The sequence below is a fragment of the Lingula anatina genome, chromosome 1 (assembly GCF_051362555.1).
Source record: "Lingula anatina isolate TDL-2025a chromosome 1, LinAna3.0, whole genome shotgun sequence".
Lineage (NCBI taxonomy): Eukaryota > Metazoa > Brachiopoda > Lingulata > Lingulida > Lingulidae > Lingula > Lingula anatina.
The window spans coordinates 9,427,613-9,452,583 of NC_141767.1; the positions used below are offsets into that span (position 1 = coordinate 9,427,613).

The following is a 24,971-nucleotide window of genomic DNA, read 5'->3' on the forward strand; positions in this document are numbered from 1 at the left end:
AATCTCTACCTAAATAACTTAAATTCATAATAGCTGATGATCACGTATACAAAAAATAATATTGTAAAAATAAAGCACCACCAACATTTGATTTAACATTATAAGATAATATTTATTCTAAAATTTCTATGTAGCAGTCCGAAGTGCTTGACCTTCACTTCAAGATGAGCCCAAATGATTGCTGTATCTTACGTTGTTGATTTTGATCAAGCTAAAGAACCTTTATGATATTTAACTAAATATTTTAATGAAAATGGTTTATTTTAACATAATGCACTAACTGTATGAGCGAAATATCTGACTAGCTTATCTTGAGAGCGATGTCAAATTTTTAATTAAAACACGCACCACAAATGTCATTAAAATGTTAAAGGTCGATTTGACCTTTTCTTCTTGTAGGGAGGGGTAGGGAGTCCAGTTAAAAGCAGTTGAATTTAGTTGTTTTTCGTTTTTCATTAGTTTTCAACCTGCCAATACATATTGAACTTTCGAAGTGGCCCCTGAACTGTGCAATGACCTAGATAGCTAGTTAGCTATCTCGGTTCATTTATGTGCTCAGGGTGCTGCAGCAGCGTAGGTACAGCTAGGCGACGCTAAAGGTGAAGTCTGGGGCAGCTGGACTAGTGGGTGATTAAGCAGACCAACCGAAGAGTAGCTGTTATTTGTGCATGTAAATAATTTGGGAAATATTTAAGAAGGGGTAGATTTTGTACTTTTTGCCTCAGTTTTCGGTCTTCCTATTTATACTGGTATGCAAACGTACCCTTACCGTTACCTCTTGATCCTTAGCGTTACCGTTAGAATGTTGCGTTTGTTACCTGGGATTTTATGTTTCGTTTGTTGCTATTGAGAATCATTTTGTTCAGTCTTTTAGTTCCGCTTATTCGATGAGTCGCAAGTTCATTTATAAAGGTCAGTTTACAGAGATAACTAAGTTGTGAACAATTCATATATAATAATATATAATTTTATCACCAAAACGATGATTATTGCAATTATTCTGGAACCAGTGCTTGCCACCGGACCATTTTACCTCCATAGATTGCTGCTCTCTGTAATAATCTCTTAAGATTAAGTTTGATCCTTTGTATGGGGGTGAAGTTATCCCTTTAATATTTCTTAACTTAGCTTGCCTCCATTCTTATAACATCCAAAAATGAATATTAGAGGAAAGTGCAGCAACCGAAGATTAAATCCTCCCAGGGACCAAGCAAAACAGAGAAACATGATCTAGCCTGCTGAGCAACGCCAATTCAACGAGTCAGTGAATGCATTGTTTACAAAAGGTCCTACCAAACAACAGTTGTTTGGTGGGTGGCAGGTTTACTTATCATCATATTGGTAGACCACTTCTCCGGTCAGCTTAGCTACCTTGGTAGGTGTGGTGCTGGATTGCAACGTAATCTTCGCTGGCTTAGACACAGAGTTTTGCTCTGTGTAAAATTGAGTATGCTTTGATTACCATAGGCTGAAATCAATCTAGAACCAAACCTTTATGCTGGATCCTAGAATCAATAAACTGTTTCATTGTGTAAAACTTCAGAACTTCAGAAAAGTGCATGTCATTCCAGCCTTACATTGTTCTGTAATATAATGGAATACAATGGGATTTTTATATACTAGATAGTCAATATGAATAGGCCTACATAGACTGGGTTCAAGTTTTTATTTTATGCTCCTATTTATTTATTTATTTATTTATTTTATTTTATTTTTTTTCATTTTTTTTTTTTTTTACTTGAACTGGATATGGGGATTCGCCCAATTTCAATCGTGGAATTCTCTAATGTTGGCACCAGCAAAATAAAAGTAGTAATAATAAATAAGTAAATGATTTAATCTATTAGATTAAAAAAAGAATACCAAAGGAACTTTGTAGCTTTTAAAGGATAAGGTGGCTATGCATCAACTGTCAGTGTTTTTAGTACCACCAGCGTGTACGCTGGCGGTACTCATGGTTTTAGTCCCGACCCGTCTCGTCCGGCTCTGCCGGCTCCGCCGGCTCCGTTGGCTCCGCCGGCTCCGCGTACTGGCGCCGGATACAAGTCACCGTTACCGCTTCTCCTCCTAGACCGCAAGGACCCCTGTCCTCATCTCTTGGATTTAGGTCACATATAACCTCAACTTGAACCCCCAGGTTTTTTTGTCTCAGTCAGTGCATTAACCTGGGCGTGACGCTCGTTGAAATGCACCCTTGTCAAAATTTCTGAAAATTCAATGCCAATTATCTACCCTATGGAAGGAATTATGGGAAAATTTTCTACAGACGGCTTTCCAAAAGTCATATGTGTAGATTTCAAATATGCCCTTGGATTTGACCTTTGACCTTTATTTCAAGGTCAAACGGGCCAAAATTTTCAAAAAAATGAAATTTTTTACAAAAAAAATATTATATGTGCTGTTATTCAGACACTACACAGACTTAACCAATGATTTTATTGGAAAATGTTACCCTTCAGGTCATCTTTCATCTGTGTGAATTTGGGGTCAATCGGTGCATTTTCACGGGTGTAGCGGCCATAAGATACCGAAACTGAAAACTGTCTCTAATTCGGGAACCGTTAATGCTAGAGACCCATTCTTTTTTGCATTTTGTAGAGCATGTAAAGCCCAACACTGGAGGTGGTCTCCGTTTTTTTGTATTCCATAAGGTTTTCGAGTTACGCTGTATCAAAAAGTACATATTGGTGGTGAAAGCAAAATGTGCAGTACGGTAATGGATAATAAATTTTGAACTCTGGAAAAATAAAACATAAAGCTTGGCAAAGCAGACAACTTGTGGTCAAAAATGACATTATTTCATCAAATTTGAACTTCTGGAACTTCAAAGCACCTCCCATTTCAAGAATTTTTGACCAAAATGACCTTTTCTTTATTTTAATTAATTTTTTCTGTAGGAAATTTATGGCACATTAAGGTAACTCCGAAATTATAACATTTAGTCCCTTATATCTCTAAAACTGGCAGAGATAGGTCCATAGTTACTATTGAAGTTGAATAGGAAGTCATATACTGGCAATCTTACTGTGACCTTGAAATTGACCTTTGACCTACTTTTCACCATAAATTGAACTTTGCAAATTTTGCCTCCCTTTTATCTCCAAAACTGGCAGAGATAGGTCCATAGTTACTATTGAAGTTGAATAGGAAGTCATATACTGGCAATCTAAATGTGACCTTAAAATTGACCTTTGACCTACTTTTCACCATGAACTGAACTTTGCAAATTTTGCCTCCCTTTTATCTCCAAAACTGGCAGAGATAGGTCCATAGTTTCTATTGAACTTGAATATGAAGTCATATACTGGCAATTTAAATGTGACCTTGAAATTGACCTTTGACCTACTTTTCACCATGAACTGAACTTTGGAAAGTTTGCTTCCCTTTTATCTCCAAAACTAGCAGAGATAGGTCCATAGTTACTATTGAAGTTGAATAGGAAGTCATAAACTGGCAATCTAAATGTGACCTTAAAATTGACCTTTGACCTACTTTTCACCATGAACTGAACTCTGCTAATTTCTTTCTCTTTTAACTCCAAACCTGGCAGAGATAGGTCCATAGTTACTATTGAAGTTGAATAGGAGGTCATATATTGGCAATCTAAATGTGACCTTGAAATTGACCTTTGACCTACTTTTTATCATGAATTGAACTTTGCAAATTTTGGTTCCCTTTTATCTCCAAAACTGGCAGAGATAGGTCCATAGTTACTATTGAACTTGAATAGGAAGTCATATACTGGCAATCTTACTGTGACCTTGAAATTGACCTTTGACCTACTTTTCATCATGAACTGAACTTTGCAAATTTTGCTTCCCTTTTATCTCCAAAGTTACGCTGTATCAAAAAGTACATTTTGGTGGTTAAAGCAAAATGTGCAGTACGGTAATGGATAATAAATTTTGAACTCTGGAAAAATAAAACATAAGGCTTGGCAAAGCAGGCAACTTGTGGTCGAAAATGACATTATTTCATCAAATTTGAACATCTGGAACTTCAGAGCACCTCCCATTTCAAGAGTTTTGACCAAAATGACCTTTTCTTTATTTTAATTAATTTTTTTCCGTAGGAAATTTATGGCACATTATGGTAACTCCAAAATAATAACATTTAGTCCCTTATATCTCCAAAACTGGCAGAGATAAGTCCATAGTTACTATTGAAGTTGAATAGGAAGTCATGTACTGGCAATCTTACTGTGACCTTGAAATTGACCTTTGACCTACTTTTCACCATGAACTGAACTTTGCAAATTTTGGTTCCCTTTTATCTCCAAAACTGGCAGAGATAGGTCCATAGTTACTATTGAAGATGAATAGGAAGTCATCACCCTGAGCTTCAGAGCTGACTTGACACTAATCTTTTCACTGTAGCCTATCTCCATCGTGTCAAGTAACCTCTGACCAGATTCGAGTGCCCCCGCCGCCCGCCAATCAAATTTAAAGCCCGCTCTCAATGACTCATTGAACGATCTAGCCAATGAACGCGAACGAGTCAAAGCGCGCTTTGTTCAAATCCGGACCAATCAAAGATAAGGCTGAATATCAGGGACTTGCCGTAACCTGTGGGCAGCACGCAAAATACATCATCCCTCAGTAGATAATGATGCAGGGCATCATACTGCTCTGGTTTCAATTCCGATATACTCCATGCTTTCTTTGTGTACGGTTATGCACTCAGAACCACTCGGAACTACTCGGATGTCTCCGCACTCGACAATAACTATGTTGTTAGTATGGAGCTTGCGGAATCAGCCGAGGATTGCCGATTGACGATCAACCAATCAGCGTTTTCACCAAACTTTGGTGAAAAATTTTGAAACATGGATTCTATTGGCTTATATAAAATAGGTCAAACTATTTTCGTCAGAGGTTACTTGACACGATGGAGATAGGCTACAGTGAAAAGGTTAGTGTCAAGTCAGCTCTGAAGCTCAGGGTGGAAGTCATATACTGGCAATCTAAATGTGACCTTGAAATTGACCTTTGACCTACTTTTTATCATGAATTGAACTTTGCAAATTTTGGTTCCCTTTTATCTCCAAAACTGGCAGAGATAGGTCCATAGTTACTATTGAACTTGAATAGGAAGTCATATACTGGCAATCTTACTGTGACCTTGAAATTGACCTTTGACCTACTTTTCATCATGAACTGAACTTTGCAAATTTTGATTCCCTTTTATCTCCAAAGTTACGCTGTATCAAAAAGTACATTTTGGTGGTTAAAGCAAAATGTGCAGTACGGTAATGGATAATAAATTTTGAACTCCGGAAAAATAAAACATAAGGCTTGGCAAAGCAGGCAACTTGTGGTCGAAAATGACATTATTTCATCAAATTTGAACATCTGGAACTTCAGAGCACCTCCCATTTCAAGAATTTTGACCAAAATGACCTTTTCTTTATTTTAATTAATTTTTTCCGTAGGAAATTTATGGCACATTATGGTAACTCCAAAATTATAACATTTAGTCCCTTATATCTCCAAAACTGGCAGAGTCAAGTCCATAGTTACTATTGAAGTTGAATAGGAAGTCATGTACTGGCAATCTTACTGTGACCTTGAAATTGACCTTTGACCTACTTTTCACCATGAACTGAACTTTGCAAATTTTGCCTCCCTTTTATCTCCAAAACTGGCAGAGATAGGTCCATAGTTTCTATTGAACTTGAATATGAAGTCATATACTGGCAATTTAAATGTGACCTTGAAATTGACCTTTGACCTACTTTTCACCATGAACTAAACTTTGCAAATTTTGCTTCCCTTTTATCTCCAAAAGTAGCAGAGATAGGTCCATAGTTACTATTGAAGTTGAATAGGAAGTCATATACTGGCAATCTAAGTGTGACCTTGAAATTGACCTTTGACCTACTTTTCACCATGAACTGAACTCTGCTAATTTCTTTCTCTTTTAACTCCAAACCTGGCAGAGATAGGTCCATAGTTACTATTGAAGTTGAATAGGAAGTCATATACTGGCAATTTACTGTGACCTTGAAATTGACCTTTGACCTACCTTACGATGAACTTAACTTTGATTGTACCATTTTAAGTTATATATATTTTTTGCGTATTTTGAAAATTCTTGTTGATTGCATTTTTATAGCTTGTCAAGCATAAGACTGGTGGCTGTGTCCCTTATTTTGTGTATGTGGGGGTCTATACAAGTGCGCTTGCTCCAGCTGGTGGTACAATATTCGGAGGCGGTATCGCCTCTCTGATCCTCTAGTTTTGATTTGCAAACATGCTTGATTTACAGCCATGAGAGACCATAGGCATGACTTGCATTTTTGTGTTTGCTTATTTAAATCAGGATTACAAAATGGTTCCATTTGGTCTATGTACCAATGTAGTGAGAATGATTGAAATGCATGTTTTAAGTAAAATTGGTGAACAAATATAAAGTTATAGTAGGTTGAATAATATATTGACTGTGATACTCTGTTTATTGTGTAGGATGGCATTTCCATAAGCTTTTTTACTGTCAACCAGTGTCCATGCATTCGGACATTTAACTAATTAAATATACTAAACATGCTTTTTGGTAAGTGTTTTGAATTTGTTCATATGTTTTGTGATCCTGCAGCTTATTTCCTACTGATAAAGAAAAATCCTTTTTTTTTTTTCATTTAAGAGTCAGGCACCTGCATCTGACTACGTACATACATTTTCCTCAGAAACACCATAGAAGGAAAACCCTATTAGTGTTACTTATTATACTCAGAATAACAGCAATGACTTTAAGTACTGAAATACAGCTCAGTTTTAAAACCACTTTTATTAATTTCTTTCTTTCTTTCTTTCTTTATTAATTTATTTATTAATTAATTTATTATTATTATTATTATTATTATTTGTTTGTGAACTTTTCACACTTTGAAATTTTCAAAGTGTGAATTTGACAGTAGTACATAATTAAAATTTGGTTTATTAATTATGATGTTCAGCACTATATACATAATATTACATGGAAATTGACCTAAAAACATTTAGTGCATTGTCATAGTTAATTCCATAAAAGTAAAACTGAGTTACTTATTATTCTTAAACTGACAAGAATGATTTGAAGGACTAAAATAACTGTGGAGTTAAATCAGCCTGATTAGATTATTTTTTCCTGAAGTTAGATGTTTTTGTTAATTTTTCACTTTTCACAAATGGCATTTTCTTGGTGTTTTTGAATTCCAATGGGACTGAAGCCATGTGCTACTTATATTTAGTCTTTTCCAATCCAAAAGAAATCATTTTTCAGACATATGCAGATCCGAAAAGCATTGCATGAACATTGCATTTTTTTTTTCTGTAGGTATCCTTTTGTCAGCAAACTACTGATGTAATACGTAGCTGAAGAGATTGCACATACTGTTTGTCCGAGAAAAAAAGTGGTCAACAAGAAAAAAGAAGAAAAAAAAAGAAAAACCTGCACATTGGTTGCTGATTACTGACAGCTGGCAATAAGTCATTTGAAAGGAGACAATGTATACAAATTACAAACAGAGGTACAAGCCCAAATTTTGAAATAAATTAGATTGATTCTTAATGGAGCATATTATTTTCAATGAAACAAAAGTATGTAATTAATTAATGAATACGAACATTTAAGGTTAACTTTTTCTTCCATGGCACTCAACAAGACTACTAGCATTCAACACAGTAAAAAAAATGTAAAATAAGTATACAAGAAGATTTGTACTGAGTTACTTATTATTCTTAAACTGTACCGATTTGTGAACTTTTTTTTTAGCTCAGAGGCAGGTGTTATCACAGGCCAGTCAAAGTCCAGATCATTTGTTTCCTTCTCCATAAATGGAAAGGCCTATCAAGGTAGTCTTTTGATACTTACATTTGTATATTTTAATCAGAATTTATAATCTCAGAATTTAGACTTTACCGTGATATATAAAAGTTTAAGGCAAAGGAAGAAAACCAAGTCTGAAGTAAAATTCTTCAGTATTTAAAATTGTTTAGTTGTAGTATGCTATTCATCGGTCTTGAACAAAATACTTTTCCTTGGGGGTCATTTTTTAACTTTTGCTCCCAATTTCTTAATAGATATTTTAGGCAGATTTTAAGTTGGATTTTATTTCTCTTCTAGTCAGTGGTGAACACAGCCTAGACACTCCTCTGGCAGTTTTTATTCGTGATGTAGCGGGCTTAAAGGGAACAAAGATCTCATGTCGGGAGGGAGGATGTGGTGTTTGTATTGTTTCAGCTAAGAAGTATGACCCAACCACCAAGAAGTGTATTACCATTTCTATAAATTCGGTATGCTTGTTGTCACTACTGAAAAACATGGTTTATTGTTGACTTTCTATTCTTTTCAAGAAAAGCTGAACTTTGAAATATATATATATTTGACTTAGAATTGACAAGTTCTCAGCTGTTTGTATACCATACAAAACCCTGGAGTTTAATTCTGTTTATGATTAATGTTCTGATCAGTGTGGCAAATATGAAAGCGTAGCTTATAAGGATGACTCAGACCTTTGAAAGCTTGCATGTGTTAATAGAAGTCTGTTTTCTAATTAGAAAATCTAAAAATCGCATTGAAAATGAAAGAAAAATTCTTCTTTTAATATAATATTTTATATATATCTAAGTAGTTAAATCTTTAAAACAAGATTTATATATTTTATGTGCCAATTCTTCATAAATTGTTAAAAAAGATATTTAAATTCATTTCAGTGTTTGTGCCCTGTGTATTCCTGTGATGGCATGGAAATCACCACAGTGGAGGGACTGGGGGATAAGACCAATGGCTATCACCCCATCCAAACCAGACTGGCAGATTACAATGGAACCCAGTGTGGCTTCTGCAGTCCAGGCATGGTCATGAACATGTACAGGTAGGAGATTGTTATGAAAGTATGGAAAGGGTGGTTTTGTTAGGTAACATTCAGCCACTAATGCAAAAAGAAAAGAAATGGAATTGTACATTGTATTAATTCAAATTGGTACATGTGTCTTTAAATCAGCCATGCGTTATGCATAATGGCCATTCCAAGCATTCTACTCCACACATTTTCCCTTTGTAACATCTTTTTTTCTTCTAATTTTTTTCAAATGATGCTTTGAAAAAGAAACTTGATGAAAATACTTAACATTAAATGTCTGAGTGTAAGTTGGAAGGAAGAGAAATGTCAGAAAGATTAAGTAAAAAATATGGAATGGCTCATGAAGTGGGAGATGTTGAGTACATATTTAATGAAATGTTTGCATTTATGCATATCTCAGTCTGATAATATAGATCTGTCATTAATGCATGGTTTATATATGATATTCAGCTTATTGAATGAAAACCCGAAACCTAGCAGTAAGGAAGTGGAGGACAACTATGATGGCAACATTTGCAGATGTACAGGTATGATTTTAAAACTAGATCATAGTTTTTAGTGGGCTTGATTTGGTCTTAAAGTGCAATTTAAGATCACAAAAAGTCTTACATGATCTTAAACCATGAGTAAGACCATTTCTGGCCTAACAGCCAATTAAGTTGTCTCCCCTTACACATTCTCCTCTTGTGAGCAGAGGTATCCTCTATTGTGAGGGGAGGTATCACCCATTGACCACTTAAGTACATGTAGATGTTAGATCACTTTTGATCTTAAAAGCAGATTTAGTCCATTTTAAGACAACTGCTGTAATGATTAAGATTGTGTAAGATCACTTGTGATTTTAAATTGCACTTTAAGACCAAATCTAACCCACTAGTGAAAACTAGATCATAATTTTTAAAAAGTATTTCAACTCTTTAATATACTCAATTCTCTGAAACTTGGAGTATTTTTATAAAGAAAGGATCTATTTTTGATAAAAACAGGATTGTTATTCATTTTATTGCAGGGTATCGCCCTATAATGGATGCCATGAAGTCATTTTCTACAGACGCTCCAACTTCTACTACTCTACCATGTGGAGTAATTGATTTGGAGGTAGGTGTCTTGTAACAGCTTGCAATTATCTTTTGATGGAGATCAGGCCTACCCAACTACCAGTAAGCATTTCACAGTGTCATATCCAGAACAAATTTTGAGATGAGATGCACTACTTTTCAACCCCGCTGAGAATCATCACTATCACATTGCGTACTAGGCAAGAGGTGTGTCGCGTCTGCTACTTCAAAGCATGTAATGACACACACCTTGAAAACGGGTAGTGTGGTCCAATCTACCGGTGAATTCAGGATCATTCAGTGCCGAGTCTGGTAGTTGGGTAGGCCTGGAGATGGTTCACAAAGAAGGCCTCAAGTTTTTATGCATTTTTGTTTATCTTATCCCATTGTACACACTCTACTGTTTTCTGTCAACACTACAGGACATTCCAAAGTATCTCCCTCTCACAACTTTTAGTCTCTGTAAAAATTTTGTCACTTTATTCCTTCCATTTTAGTACAGGGAATGTAGAAGGTGAAACTACTCATATATTTTTTTCATTAGAAATGATATGTAGAAGGGGAACAAGAATTATAGAGGCAAGTTGCCTTCATAAGATATGAACTCAAGATATGAACAGGAGCAAGAAAGAAGTCTGAAATAAGCTGTCAGCATTAATTGTTTTTCAGGACCTTGGTGCCAGGTGCTGTGGCAGTGGCCAGGCTGGGTGTAATGGTGTCTGTAGAAATAAAGTGCCAGGCTGTGTGGACTTGGGGCAAATAGAGATAACTGTGGGGGACAAGTGTTGGGTGAGGCCCACCAGTTTGGCAGATACATTCACCATCATGAATACTATGCTAGCACAGGGGAAAACTGTCAGACCTTTCCTGGGAAACACTTCTGTGGGTAAGGACATTTTGGGATGTACATGAGTACAGACAGTTTGGGATTTTGGTGTGGACAATTTGGGATGTGGGTATAAAGACAAGTTGGAAATGGAATAAAACTTGGACATTTTGCTCTTTTCAGCTCCTTAGCACTTTGCCAGCTATATTATATTAATTATGTGCACCTATCTAAATGTCACAGCATATAATGTATGGCTGTACATGATAAGATGATGTTTAAGATAAGAATAATATGGGCCAGAAATATACATATTAAAAAGCTATTTTGATAAATAGGTGACAAAAAGATTTAGCTTATCAGCTAGTGGCTGTTTATTGTGCCTTCCATAATGTATTATTGTTCACCATGAATGTTACAACAAAAAATAGAGTTGATAATAATGTTGCAAGTGCAATTTTTTGCATGACATGTCATTGTTAATGCTAGTTTTAGTTTCATGAAAAACAGGACAAGCTGGTTGTACATTTTCTTTATGGTGGCACTGTTTGGATGACATAAAGTTGTTTTCATTTTCTGTATTTAGTTCTGTGATAATCACTGCAAAAGTATTATAATTAAGAGGTGAATGAATAGATAAAAAAAAACTGATCAAAATTAGTGATAAACCTTTTGTAAGGAGTGTAAGACTTAGTTGGAATTTAACCCAGATTAAAGGACTGGTGGATGCAGGATTTCAAGGAAGGGCTTTTTTAGTGCTCTTATGGTTTAGATCTTTTACGTTAATTGTCAAATTGTAGACTGAAATAATATATTGATATTATTCCAGGCATATTCAAAGATGATGGTCCATTTGATGTTTATATTGACCTGAAAGGTGTGGAAGAGCTCTACAACATCTCGGTGTGTACCTTAGAATTATGTTACTATTAGAATTTAACACATGCACATTGTATTTAAATTCGGGTTTGACATTTATAAGCACCATTTGAGAATCACACTATTTGTGTATAAATGAATGTACCAACATGTACATGTAGTTATACAAAGTATTGTTGAAATGTAAGTTACATACATTTTTCAGTACATTGCATGTACTTGAATTTATCAGATGAACTTTTATTTAAAGGGTTTTATTGTCTTTAGAGTCTGAATTGGGAAATTAAAGGAGCTTTACAGGACATGAATGTGACTGTTGGGGATTTTCAAATTCTTTGAGAGAGACTCTAGAATTTATTTTTAATGGAAAAATGCGGGAGTGGCCCTTGAATGTACCTTTAGAATAATATAATAGCTACCCTTTTATTCTGAACAGCAAACCAAACCAGTGACCTTTGGTTCTAATGTGAGCTTGTCTGCAGTGAAGGAACTGGTGCAAAAGTTGTCCACACAGCCTGGTTATGGCTACTGCAAAGGTTTGCTGCACCATCTGGATCTTGTGGCCAGTAAATCTGTCAGAGATGTAAGTACTATAATTACTCAAGAAATTCAAATAGCACAAATTCATTTTGATAATATTTCCTTAAAGAATTATGCTAGAATGTAATAGTTTTATGCTGTTACTTTTCTTCTAGTGTGGAAGCTGGGCTGGTAATGTGATGATGAAGCAGAAGCATCCAGATTTCCTTTCTGATGTCTTTGTCATCTTGCAAACTGCAGGAGGTGTTCTCAGCATTGGTAGGCCAGGAGTAGTTCCTGAATTTTTAAAATGAAATTTTGAGTTAAATATTATGATAAGTATCAAGTCATCATTTTAAGATTTTATTTGTTCATTAATTAACACTATAAACCTGTTGAGGGAGGGTTTTTTCTTGGCTAACTTAATTTATTTTATATTATATATTTTATATACATTGTTAGTAAAGTGTTTCATCTTTTATAGCAGTTAAGAGAGGTTTATGTATATGTTGCCCATGAAAAGACAGGCTATGTTTAATGCCTCTTTAGGTGACGGCAGTAAGGTGAAGACAGTGAGTCCTGTGGAGTTACTGAAGGAGGACATGGATAGCAAGTTGTTGTTGAGTTGTGAGCTGCCTCCAAGAGATGACAGCTACTTTGTGCACTCATACAAAGCAATGCCAAGGTCAAGGGTGTGTAAGAGAATTTTTATAGCATTGACAGATATGTATGATAGATTATTTTTATTATTGTTTGTAATAAGTACTTAAGAGCGTGGCATGATGTTATTCTTAAATATTTTTGAAAAAGGAATGTTTTTTTTTTAATCATTAAATCATCAAATTTTAGTATGCAAAGGAAATACAAGAATGAAATGAATTTATGATATTTTAAAAAGTATTTGTATGCTGTGCTCTCTTCCAGTTTTCCCATGCTTATGTGAATGCAGGTTTCATCATGAAGGTTGATACTGCTAACAATTATACAGTGGTTGAGAAACCAATGGTGATTTTTGGAGGCTTTGGTGCTCATTTGGTAAGTCAAAACATTTCTCACTTTTCTTTTGTCCTTTCTTTTTTTTTTTTTTTGGGGGGGGGGGGGGGAGGTGCCATTAAACTCCATTTTAAATATTTTGTTGAAGAGAGTAGTCTTTAATTTTTTAGTATTGGAATTTCAGAACAGAGCAGATCAATTGGAAACGTATCTTAATGGAAAGAGCCTGCTTGATCCAAATGTGTTGACAGGTATTATGACATTTATATTACCAATTGCTTAGCTGAAAAATGTATAAACATGTAGTTCTTCAAGTTCAGTTTTATGTACTTTGTAACTTTTCCCCATGTAAATTGAGTTGTGATAACTCAGAAGAAAATTTGTTGTGTGAGATTATCATTGCAAAAGTTTCAGTGGACATGACAGTGTTTTGTTCACTGCAGGAGCTCTGTCTGTCATTGAGAAAGAAACCCAATCCACTGCAGACTATGTGTCAGCAAGTCCAAAATGTAGAACTGAACTGGCCCAGGCTTTTTTCTATAAGGTATCTTCACTTTGTATAAGGCAAGGGTATTATTATTTATATAGAACAAAATTACACAAATTTAACTCACACAATCTCAGTGCTTTTCTGTTTATGAGTATCATGTACAAAGTCTATTAATGCTGTCGGTTCAAGTAATGACCTGCAAAGAGTGACAATTAAACCTAATAAACCATTTTCAAAATATTATAGTACCTATTCTCCTGTGTTTGCAGTTCCTTCTCAAAGTATGTGAAAACAAGATACCAGCCAACCTGAAGAGTGGGATGGCCAACCTTGACCGTGCACTCTCTGAGGGTCAGAGGAAGTTCCCAACTGACCAACAAAGCTGGCCTGTGAACCAACCATTAATGAACACACATGGCAAGACACAAGTAAGGGACACCTGTTTCTGTAATTACGAAACTGTTCTTACAGATTTTGTGATATCTCAACACTTTAATTTTAAGTAAAAATTAAATAATAAGTTTATCAAGTTTTAAAGAAAATATCAGTGTTTTATGTGATTTATCCACTCATAAATTGAATGCCCAAAGGTTCTCTGGTTTGAGCTAATGAAATATTTTGCTCAGAATCATTTTGACCTTATAGACTGTAAGGAATGTGCATGTAGGTGTAGTGAGCAAGATATAAGTGTACTGGAATGATAGCTCTTTTGGGAAAAATTAACATATACAAAAATGGATGTAAGAAGTGAAGATTACAACAAATGATATGTTTTGTGACCCAGCTACCACTGTAGTAAAAAAATTTGCCTGACCTTACTCATCTCACTATCCACGATGATATGAACTTTTCTAGGATTCTATACAATACAAATCTTATAATCAACATTTTGGTCCTTGTCAGACTTCAGGTGAGGCAGAGTATGTGAATGACATACCCACTATGCCAGGGGAGCTCCATGCAGCCTTGGTCATAGCTGGAGTGGGGAATGCCAAGCTGGACAGCATGGATGCCACAGAGGCATTGGTGAGTTGTTGTAGAAGGTGGATAAATGATACCATGCGCTTCAGGTCTCATGGGTGTCAGCTTCTTCATTTTTCAAACCTCATGTGCTTTGACTGTCAGTTGCAAGTCTGTTTGGTGTTAGCCTGGATGCCAATTGCAGACAGGCATGCACTTGTCTAGATTTCATGGCAGGAGGGCATATGATGTAATAGACATATTTAATAGACATATCTAACATTCGCAAATTAGTGCAATAAACTTCAATCACTATCAAGCAATTGTCTGAAGTTCAGATGCAACAAGTGAGCATGAACAGGACTTTTTAAATGAAGAGGCTGACACATGTTGCCAATGAAACTGTTGCTTAATAGGCAAATAAACTCTGAATGGTCTGTTTTGTAACATTTGCTATTATGTGTATCTTTAAGATACAGCTTTGTTAGTCATGTTGTCGTGTGTATAACCATGAAATAAAAAAAGAAATTAAGTAAATGATTATTTTCAATGAGAAAAGGTGATTATTCTTCCTGTACTGTACCTCAGTATCAGCTGTCACTGTTGAAAATAATGAAAAAATACAAAAAAAGTATAAGTCTACAAATGACTATTTTGTTCACATATTTACCAGTACTTTTTAAAAATTAGAATTTACTTGTATACAGAAAATGCCAGGAGTTGTGAAGTTCATTACAGCAAAAGACATTCCTGGAGTGAACAGCATTGCCCCCAAAATAATGGAACCTGAAGAGGTAAGAAATAAAAAAAGAGAAATATTTGCATATGATATTAAATTTTGATTTAAGGTGTTTGTAATATTTTGAAAAATAAACTTGTTTTTGTTAATGAAACTTTTAGAATCTCTGAATGGCCTTCCTTATAAATAGAATAGTATATATTTTTTATGTTTAATTTATTTTAGTGTTTGGTGTCTGAAGACATCTTGTATGCAGGACAGCCTGTGGGAATAATTGTTGCAGGTATGAAACATATAAAAATATGCATAATATCTTAAAAATTGCTTCATCAAATTAACACTCAGGGATAAAGAAAACATGCTGATGAAAGGTATTTTATTATCATGGGATGTGCAATTTGGATTTATTTACTCCTCATTCTTAATGCCAGACCTCTATAAAATAATAGCAGATGAAAATTCTGGGGGAAATATGTTTCAATTTTTATTTTAGAATCACAGCTTATTGCTGATGCTGCAGTCAAGGCAGTGAAGATTACATACAAGGATAAAAAGACCCCAATTCTGACCTTTGAAGATGCCATCAAGCACAAATCCTTCTACAAGGACCCAGAAAATGAAATCACCATTGGAGATACAAAAGGTACATAGATATATACATATATTTAAATATCCTACAAAACCTCTAACACTTTCAGAAGATATAGATCTGTGTGTCATAATAATTGCCTCATACTGTTCATTTATTTGCTGGCATGTTGAATGCCCTGCAAGTGTACTCTTTCTGTAAATTTATCATCTCATGTCATTTCAGCTGCTCTGGCCACTGCCCACAAGGTCATCAAAGGAAACATTGAAGTGGCCACCCAGGCACACTTCCCTATGGAGACACATGTACGTTCATAGTATTTTGTGTTGTAAAGTGTAGTGTAGTGTAGAGTAGCGTAGTGTAGTGTAATGCAGTGTTGTGTAGAGTAGCACAATGCAGTGCATTGTACATGTAGTGTAGTGTAGCATAGCATTCAGACCGTTGATGTTTGATGGTTCATATGTTATTTCATATATCATGTACTAAAAGATATATAATATAATTTCACAATATTTAATTAAATGCAACCTGTAGTTTTTATAAATAAATGGAAGTATTGTTTTTATTGGTAATAAGCCTGTGTTTCTAAAAGTGCTTTCTGTTAAACCTATATAAGAGGTTCTTTTTTTTAAAGTGCACTGTTACCATCCAACTACAATGTACATGTATATCTAGTGACTTGGACGCAAATATGATGAGCCTGTGTTTATGTTCTTTACAGATCTGCCTGACAGTTCCCAAAGAAGATGGCTACAATGTCTACGCTGCTACACAGTGGATGGACTTCGCACAAAATGCAGTAGCACAGGTGTTGGGGGTGCCTTGTAACGAGTAGGAAATTTGTTAATTATGACTTAATATTACACAGTTGTAGTCTACATCTAAGTTTAAATTTTACAATTTAGGTTTTTATACTGTTAAGTTTTCGTAGGAAGAATGTATTATCATCTGCATATCCCCTCCTTTTGGTTTACTTAAAGACACACGAAGATATATGGAACCAGTAGCATTTAGCTATCCAGAAATTTCAACACGTTTCCCTTTTTTATCAAAATATACCAAAATATTTCACAGAATTGTGATCTATAAACCAGTGTCTTAGTTTTAGGTTTGCATTTTTTTTTAGTTTTACTCATGATTTAGGTAAGGACTGGTGCATTTCACAAATGACATTTAGGATTAGAAATTGAAACTTGAAAATAGGTTCACAGATTGTCATTGTTTAATGGTTTTGGACAGGACACATATTGGAAATAAAGGGAAAATTCCCAAGATTTTTATTTTAGGTCTAGTGGACAAAGTATGCACATGAACAGAAGTTGATAATATGTTTCAGTGTTAATATGGAAGTGAGAAGACTGGGTGGTGCTTACGGTGCAAAAATTTCTAGAAGCTTCCATACAGCCTCAGCCAGTGCCCTTGCTGCACACCTGTTACAAAGGTAAAAATAATTAAAATGAATAAGTTAACCCAAAAAAATATTGTGATAATACTGTGTATCGTTATACAAAAATACATCAAAATTCACTAAATAACCTATTCTGTTCAGCATTTTTACTGCATTTACATTTTACTGCTTTGCTGTCTTGTTTTATAAACTCAATCTCTCATATTTTCTGTTACAAAGATGAGGAAATAATACTGTGCAAAAAGATTCCTCTGTTTATCAAAGATTAATTTAGTAATAGAGAAGATTGCAGTTTTATTGAATTAATTTCACTGTAGTTTAACACTTCTTTTCTTACAGACCTGTCCGCCTGTTAATGACTATGAACACAATGTTGGAGTCCTGTGGCAAAAGGTTCCCCTACTATGCTGAGTATGAGGTAATGAGAGGTGAAATGTAAAATTACTCTCCACCTGCACTGGAACTGTTGATTGGGAATTCAATTTCAGTTTTAATTAGTAGTAGTAAGTCTAGAGAGAAAAAAATCACCCCAGAGGTTTATTTATTTATTTATTATTTTCTCTGTTGTCAAATAAAATTGACTTGCTGAAATGCATAATACACTTTATAATGCAGTGATTAAGTAGTACATGCTCATAAATTACAAAGATGCAGTGTCAATTATCTAAAATGATAACAGGATTCCACAGTGTATGTTGATGTATGTTGTAGGTTGGAGTGAGTGCAGAAGGCAAGCTACTGGCTGTAGATGCTAAGATCTATGGTGATTGTGGTTCCAATCGCAATGATTCCACCATCAAGCATACCATGGGGGTCATGGACAATGGTATAGTGTGCATTTAAGAAGAATTTGATAAATAAATGATAGTTGACGATTAATGATTATCAGTAGGATTCTTGTAGTCTATTTATAATATTTTTTATAAATTTCTTGTTGTTTATATGTTGATAGTCCTTCTGTTATTAATATTTTCTGTACACTGTTTATAGTTGGAAGCATTTATTTTTATCCTGGATTGTCACAGTGACAAAAAGTATCGTTTGGAATTTTGGAAGGGACTTTTTGTGGTAAAATAAATAGAATGCAGTATCAAGATGTTATTTTGATGTTGTATGCTTCTGTAGGTATGCTAGTTTATGACCATGAACGGAAGCTTTTCATCAGCTAATGTAATTGTTATGTACTGTTTTCTTTAGATTTTTTAACAATTGTTCTCTATTCCAGCTTACCAGTGTGATAACTGGCACACATATGGAGTGACTGTAAAGACCAACACACCACCCAACACTTACTGTAGAACTCCAGGTGAGTAGAAACATTCAAATTTTGTTAATGCCACCTTTTCCTTTTCACAAGGTTTTATGTTGTGATGCCTATAGTATACCATGATTTTATCATGGTTTAGTGATAAGTCTTCACAGAATATAAGATGATGAATTTATGGTAATAGAAGTTGAAGTCAGTGATTTTGTTTCTTTTGTAGGCTATACACCAGCCATATTCATCATGGAGAGCATCATAGAACATGTGGCCAAGGCACTGAACAAGGATCCAGTGGAAATCCGTAAACTCAATTTGTACAAGGAAGGAGAGGTGAATTAATATACTTTTCAATAACTATGAAAATACATTGTGCAGTCTTTTCTATTTATTAGGTATCACTAATACTTCAGTTGATTATAAAACCCTAAAAGAACTTTTGAATTATCTTATATGATTAATTGGAAATATTTTTGTCATTTTTTATGAAAATGCTGGATTTCCACTGGTGAATATTTTATTCCATATATGAAGATGTGCACAAGAGGGAAGGCATGCCATTTTTCACACATTTAGAGGGATTTACCTTTCTTTTCTGCCTTTTGACAAAGTAATGTATTTCAACTAACCATATTGGACATTTTCAAGTATTTGTATCTAGAGGTCCAACTGATTCACACAGTTCTGTTATTTCAGACTACTCTACGCAAAGAGGTTCTGCAGTATTGTAGTGTGTCCAAAGTCTATGACCAGCTGCTGAAGTCAGCAGATGTGCAGGCCAGGGCACAGAAAGTGGCTGACTTCAATAAGGTAGGTTGTAACCGCCTTTTGGAGTTTCATTAGTGCTTCAGTGTAAAGCTGTAAGATTTGTTACATTTTAAAGAAAGAACCTGCCTCTTTTCATTTTCTTACTATAAAGCACATTTATTTAATACAGTGATATTTTCTCTTTTATTTATTGTAACATTCAGAACAACCGTTGGAAGAAGCGTGGCATGTGTGTTATGCCCATGAAGAATGCCGTGTCCTGGAACTGGTATATGGGCAATGCATTGGTCAATATCTTCAACCATGATGGCACAGTGGCTATTGCACATGGTGGTATAGAGATGGGACAAGGTATCAACACCAAGGTACAGGAGTTCCAACTAAGAACGGCTTTTTTTTACAAAAATAAGAAAGACAAACTGTTTTTTATTTTATTATGATACATGCTTTTTTCATTAAATGTAATTTGAAATACAGGAGTTTTTTAGTTACACATTTTGCTTGCAAATTATTCCCCATATACATGTATACAGTTTATATATAGTATATGAAAATGGTATGAAATATATAGATGGATGTGGGACATTTTAAAGTAACAGCATGTTATACTTAATATAAGTAGACTATGTGATAATTTTTCTTCAAAGATAATGTTTTGAAATACAGTTTTTGATCAATTGCATGTTACAGGTAATTCAAGTAGCAGCCCATACCTTGGGCGTCCCAATAGAGTTGGTTAAGTGCAAGCCAAACAGCTCCATGTGTAATGCCAACAATATTGCAACGGGTGGGAGCATCACCAGTGAAATGTCCTGCAAGGTAATGCCACTCCCAGCTGTTATTTTAAAATTTGGGAAGGGGGGGGGCAAAATGATTATCTGTATTGAATATAATTCTTACTGGATCTAACTCTAACTAGGTTGTTGCATTGCTACCACAGTAAAATGTTCTTGTTTAATAGAAACTGCCCCTCATTATATTATTTTATTTTGTGTAACAATAATTATAAAACCATTACTGATTTTAAGGCTGTGTATGAGTGCTGCAAGACATTGAAAGAAAGGTTGGAACCAATCCAGCAAAACCTGCCACCTGACACTCCATGGCCACAGATAATCCAAGCAGCATTTTGGCAAAAGGTGGATCTGTCAGCCAGATATTAGTAAGTGAAAAATGACAATTAAATGCAAGAAATTCCAGAATATGTTATTGTTAAAAAATGTATATGCACGTGCATGTTATGTAAGATAAAAACTCAAAAGAAAACAATTTATTGCAGCGTTGCTCCCCGCGGCTCTGGGCCTGATTACTTTGTGTATGCTGCTGCATGCAGTGAGGTGGAACTGGATGTTCTAACTGGAGAAACAGTGGCACTGAGAACAGATATTTTGTATGACTGTGGAAAAAGGTGAGCAGAGAAAACCCAAATTTATATGAAATTTAAATATAATTTGTTTATATTTATCAGAATTAAATGATGAATACTTTTTATTTTAGATTCATGTTGCTGTTTTCAAAATCTAAATAAATGCCTTTAAAGGTGTGATAGACATTTACTTTGTTAAATTTGCATTTAAAGTGTCACGATAAATTATTTATTAGATGAGTTGTAGCTTATTTTTAGCTGTGGTGTTGATTTGGATGCACTCATTTCTTATTTCAGTCTTAGCCCAGAGATTGACATTGGTCAGATAGAAGGATCTTTTGTGATGGGTTTGGGCTACTGGATGACAGAAAAGACCAGATTCAACCCGGAGACTGGAAGAAACATCACTCATGGAACATGGGTATGGAAATCATTTCATCAGCAAGATTCAAATTATTATTTTTCACCTTATACTAGACTTTTCCTTTATCTCAAACAATTCTTGTCATGTGGGTTTTTCATTTGTATTTGTTTGAATTAATATGATGATTGCTAACTTAAATCTTAAAGTGATGAACATAATTCCAATTCCTTAAGTGAGTGAGTTATGTCTCTGCTGTTTAGACTACTGTACTAACAGTTTCCTTTTAGTAAAGTTACTTTTTCAGTTATATAAAAAATGCCCTTTTGTCATAGAAGTGTCCATGTTTTAATTTATGCCACTAATTATTTTAAGGAATACAAGGTGCCCCTGGCTAAAGACATCCCCAGGGATTTCAGAGTGGAACTTCTTGATGAAGCACCTAAACCAGTAGGGTTCATGGGATCTAAAAGTAAGGGAAAATGTCTATCCCTAGTTAACTAAAATTGAAATAATTATTTTTGTAATTTACATCTCTTATGAGCATCAGTGTGTTTGATAAATTTTAATACTTGATTTCCATTGATGAAAAAATTATTTTTAACTTTATACTTCAGCTGCTGGAGAACCACCACTTGTTCTCAGTATGTCTGTACTGTTTGCTGCCAAACATGCTGTGCAGGCTGCCAGAGCAGACATTGGGAAAGACAAAGAATACTTTGCTTTGAGTAAGTGGACCACTAGTGTCTGAATTTACTCCAAGTTATGTCAAAATTTCTTTAAAAGGACTGCTAATTCCAATTCTCAAGTTTATGTTTTAGTGAGATTTCATTTCCACTGATAAGTTGGTTGTATTTTTAACATATAAGGGTGGATGCTTAATATTTTACATCTCTGATTCTAATTTTTTTTTTAGGAGGTGGGGTAGTTTTTATATTTTCCTTTTAAATTAATGTTGAACCAATGATATGATGAAGAATTAATTTCTTTTTATTTTCCAGATGGCCCTGCAACTGCAGAGGCCCTGCAGCAAGCCTGCCTTGTGGAGCCCAAACACCTGACCTTGAAAGCCTAAAGACACAAGAGGCTGGAATGTGGAGTGGGCAGTCTACATCTTATGCATTGAAAGAATAAACACTCCACCAATTAATTTTGCCCATGTGCATCTTTTATATTCCAAGTCAAAAAAGTATTTCAGGATATCCTTGTGATATAGGACAAAGGGCAGGGATGATGAGTTTTCAGTAATATTTTTCATTGAATGAAAAACCATAGGTAATACATAGACAAATTTATTGAAAATGAAGCCTTATATTGTCATATTTACTCCTATGCCTTTTTTTCAAAATTTGATACCAGAAAAAAACAGCAAGAGAAAATGGCATATATTTTAAGCACGATTCAAATTTTAATTGTTTTATATATTCCTTCCACATTCCAAGTTTTCATATGTTTTCTTATATGTTATTTTTCTTTTATTATAAATCCTTAGCTTTGAAATAATTTTCATATTTTAACATTCATTGAAATATTGAATAGAAAACATTGAGCGTTATAAAGGAAAGCACTTGTATCTGGAAAAGTATAAATTACAAGAATGGAGCTATTCATATCCCAGCACAAATGAGATCTATTTAATTGGATGCTTGTGTGATAGAAATTGTAAACTAATTAAATGGAAGATGGCCATTAAGTGCATATCTTTTTAGTGCCATTTGAAGCCTATCTGTATTCTTTACAAATACAATATCAACCACAATTAACCCAGTGTACAACGTTATAGACATCTATTTAAGTGGAAACTTGTGTGACATTTCAGAACTTTTTAACGACTAGTATTTAAATGGAAAATTTTGCCATTTAGTATCTATTTAATGCCATTTAAAGAATATATATATCTCTGTATTCTTTATGTACAAATGCAGTTGCTTGGTCTAAAGTTTGAACTTTCTATAAGAAGGGAAAAGGGAGCCATTTTGATGGTTTTGAATGAAAAAATGTTTAAAGTGGGTCTTACTGATTTAGCCAGTTATTTTGAAGATGAATATTTCTCTGAATCTTTGTCTTATTTCTCATAAATACCAATTAAGAAAAAATATATCAAAAGTGCAATGTCTTTTTGCATCTCCATTTCTCACCATTACTGTGCAGCAAGTAGTATCCATCAAGCAAACTATAATTGGCTAGAAGTGTAGGGACAACTGCTTGTGACATCTTTCAAGCAAGTGAGGTTCATAATAACTTGTTTTTGAATTATTTTTTATTAACTGTTGCCCCACAGGCCAATTTCGCTTTAGATTATGTTCTCCAAACAACACTGATGCCTTTTATTTCTGCACATTTCAGTATGACCCACTTTGAATAGATTTATCATTAAATGTGGACAGTGTAACAACAGTATATAACATATTTGTTATGTTAACAGAGCCCAAATATAAAAAAGAATAAAACTGTAGATTCACAAGCTATGCTAAATGTTTGCATTTTTCTCAAAAAAACTTAGCTTTGCAAGCATTTCCTAATGGAATGAATCAATTTAGCCGAGTTTAACTTATAAAACAGTTTTTTACATTTAATCAAGTTTACACAAGGCATGACTTGCAAAATCACATAATTCCACTGTTTTTAATTCAGTCCTTCAGGCAACCCTGAACTTCTGGCCAATAGGTGTTGGTGCCAATATTCAGATTCCAAGCTCGTGTCTATTACACAGAGCACATTACAACACCTTGAATGTCCTCTATGAAGGGATCAAAATTTATTTACTGAAGGGCACATCAATCAGTAAAATGGAAGATACTTTTTCATAATCCTCATGATGTGTTTGAAAACTGAAGTGTAATCTAGTCAATCTCGGGTGTAATTTGTATCACAGACATATGTAACACACGATAACAAGTTTTTAATCACTGTCGTCATGCTGCCTACTTCTTATTGATCTTTTGCCTTGTTTTCGACTTTTAAACTTTGTGCTATCTGGTCTGGATTCTTCTGTGATGGACTTTTCTGAATCTTCTTCTAAGTGTTCTAAATGAAGTGTAGCTGATGCTGCTGGTTTAGCAGCATCCATTTGTTTAAGTTTTGTCTTTGGTTTCGGCTTCTCTCCTATCACATACTCAGGCATGACAACTTTGCCTCCTCGAAACTCGGGTTTAGATGAAAAAGTGTGAGAAGTATCATCAGACAAATGTGATGGTGCTGGTTTTTTGAAGACTGGAACCTTAGATGCCCCAGGATAATCTTCATCACTGACTGAATCTTTAGCTGAACTTTCTCTTAATTTTCGTCGCTCCTCAAGAAAAGACAGAGCTGCACTCGTATTACTGGCTTCGGACAACTGACTCTCCGGGACATCCAAGTCATATCGTGTCCATTTCTCTGGGTGAATGCGATAATCTGGAATGTTTCTATTGCCCCTCCGTTTAGCTGGCACAGGAAATCTTCGGGGAGGCGCTGGTCGTTTGAATGGTCTCCTCAGCTCTTCCACCACCACGGGTTCCGATTTCAACAATTTATCGTCCTCTGCCCTGTCTGATCTCCTTTTGTGCTTTTCATATGCATGGTGTTTATCTTCTAACGCGTTGAGACAAGAAAACACATCGGAGCTCTTGTTCTTAAAGGAGGTACTGACTCCATTTAAAGCAAATCCTGACTGTTTGTTGTCTGGTGAAGAACTCATGATCTTGTTTGTGTACACAAGAGCATAAATGTTTGTCAGTAAATAGTATTATTAACTAACAAATACTTTAAAGACGTCGAAAAGATGTTTTTGTTTACATGACCCAGAAACCACGCACCTTCAAGGGCGCAGCCATATTGAATACGGAAATAGCCGAAGTTGGCGGCATGTTTTTTCATGTCAATTAAATCCAATATATGTAATTAAACATTGATATGTGTCATTACATATGC

General features: G+C 34.8%; 2 protein-coding genes across 2 annotated transcripts; one reads left to right on the forward strand and one right to left on the reverse strand.

The window, feature by feature from the left end:
- Window positions 1–481: 481 nt before the first annotated feature.
- Window positions 482–23,527, forward strand: LOC106150636 (uncharacterized). The gene is made up of 36 exons (XM_087007147.1): window positions 482–670; window positions 7,315–7,507; window positions 7,753–7,832; window positions 8,104–8,273; window positions 8,694–8,854; window positions 9,293–9,369; window positions 9,852–9,940; window positions 10,570–10,786; window positions 11,556–11,629; window positions 12,042–12,188; window positions 12,301–12,403; window positions 12,674–12,816; window positions 13,049–13,159; window positions 13,302–13,368; window positions 13,561–13,661; window positions 13,877–14,035; window positions 14,511–14,633; window positions 15,275–15,361; window positions 15,532–15,589; window positions 15,800–15,949; window positions 16,121–16,200; window positions 16,617–16,726; window positions 17,232–17,336; window positions 17,643–17,721; window positions 18,015–18,129; window positions 18,529–18,609; window positions 18,788–18,897; window positions 19,261–19,374; window positions 19,536–19,697; window positions 20,023–20,151; window positions 20,361–20,494; window positions 20,612–20,740; window positions 20,996–21,119; window positions 21,435–21,531; window positions 21,677–21,787; window positions 22,061–23,527. The coding sequence occupies exons 2-36, from the start codon at window positions 7,485–7,487 to the stop codon at window positions 22,132–22,134; spliced, it is 3,894 nt and encodes a 1,297-aa protein (XP_086863273.1). The 5' UTR covers window positions 482–670; window positions 7,315–7,484; the 3' UTR covers window positions 22,135–23,527.
- Window positions 22,336–24,889, reverse strand: LOC106150650 (uncharacterized). The gene has a single exon (XM_013523578.2). It carries the CDS (start codon window positions 24,736–24,738, stop codon window positions 23,962–23,964), a length of 777 nt encoding a protein of 258 aa, XP_013379032.2. The 5' UTR covers window positions 24,739–24,889; the 3' UTR covers window positions 22,336–23,961.
- Window positions 24,890–24,971: the final 82 nt, after the last annotated feature.